This window comes from Antrostomus carolinensis, unplaced genomic scaffold (assembly GCF_000700745.2).
Source record: "Antrostomus carolinensis isolate BGI_N321 unplaced genomic scaffold, ASM70074v2 scaffold37850, whole genome shotgun sequence".
NCBI lineage: Eukaryota > Metazoa > Chordata > Aves > Caprimulgiformes > Caprimulgidae > Antrostomus > Antrostomus carolinensis.
The window spans coordinates 2,411-2,681 of NW_010291258.1; the positions used below are offsets into that span (position 1 = coordinate 2,411).

Here is a 271-nt window from a genome sequence, read left to right on the forward strand (position 1 = left end):
CATGGAGACCCGCAGGCTGATGCAGAAGGGTCTCTACTCCATGGCAACGGGTCTTCCTAAGGGGACCGGCCCCGAGGATGGGCACTGCCAACGTGGGGATGGCCAACCCATCCCCAAAGCCAACGCCGAGTGCGTGGAGGGCTGCTACCAGGTGGATCTCTCCTGTCCCGGTCCCGGCAGCAAGTGGTCCAACTGCTACGGTCCCAACAGGCTCCAGGCCACGGCTGAGCTCCTCCAGCACCCAGCAGCTTCTCCAGCCGCCTCCCTCCTC

General features: G+C 65.3%; 1 protein-coding gene across 1 annotated transcript in view; it reads left to right on the forward strand.

Annotated features, from left to right (window-relative positions):
- TMEM200B (transmembrane protein 200B) overlaps window positions 1-265 on the forward strand; it is a gene marked incomplete at its 3' end in the record, with an annotated part of 752 nt that extends 487 nt beyond the window's left edge. Inside the window, 1 exon segment of the mRNA XM_010175831.1 lies at window positions 1-265. This exon segment is cut by the window's left edge and continues 29 nt beyond it. Within this exon segment, the coding sequence (XP_010174133.1) occupies window positions 1-265 (265 nt within the window).
- Window positions 266-271: the final 6 nt, after the last annotated feature.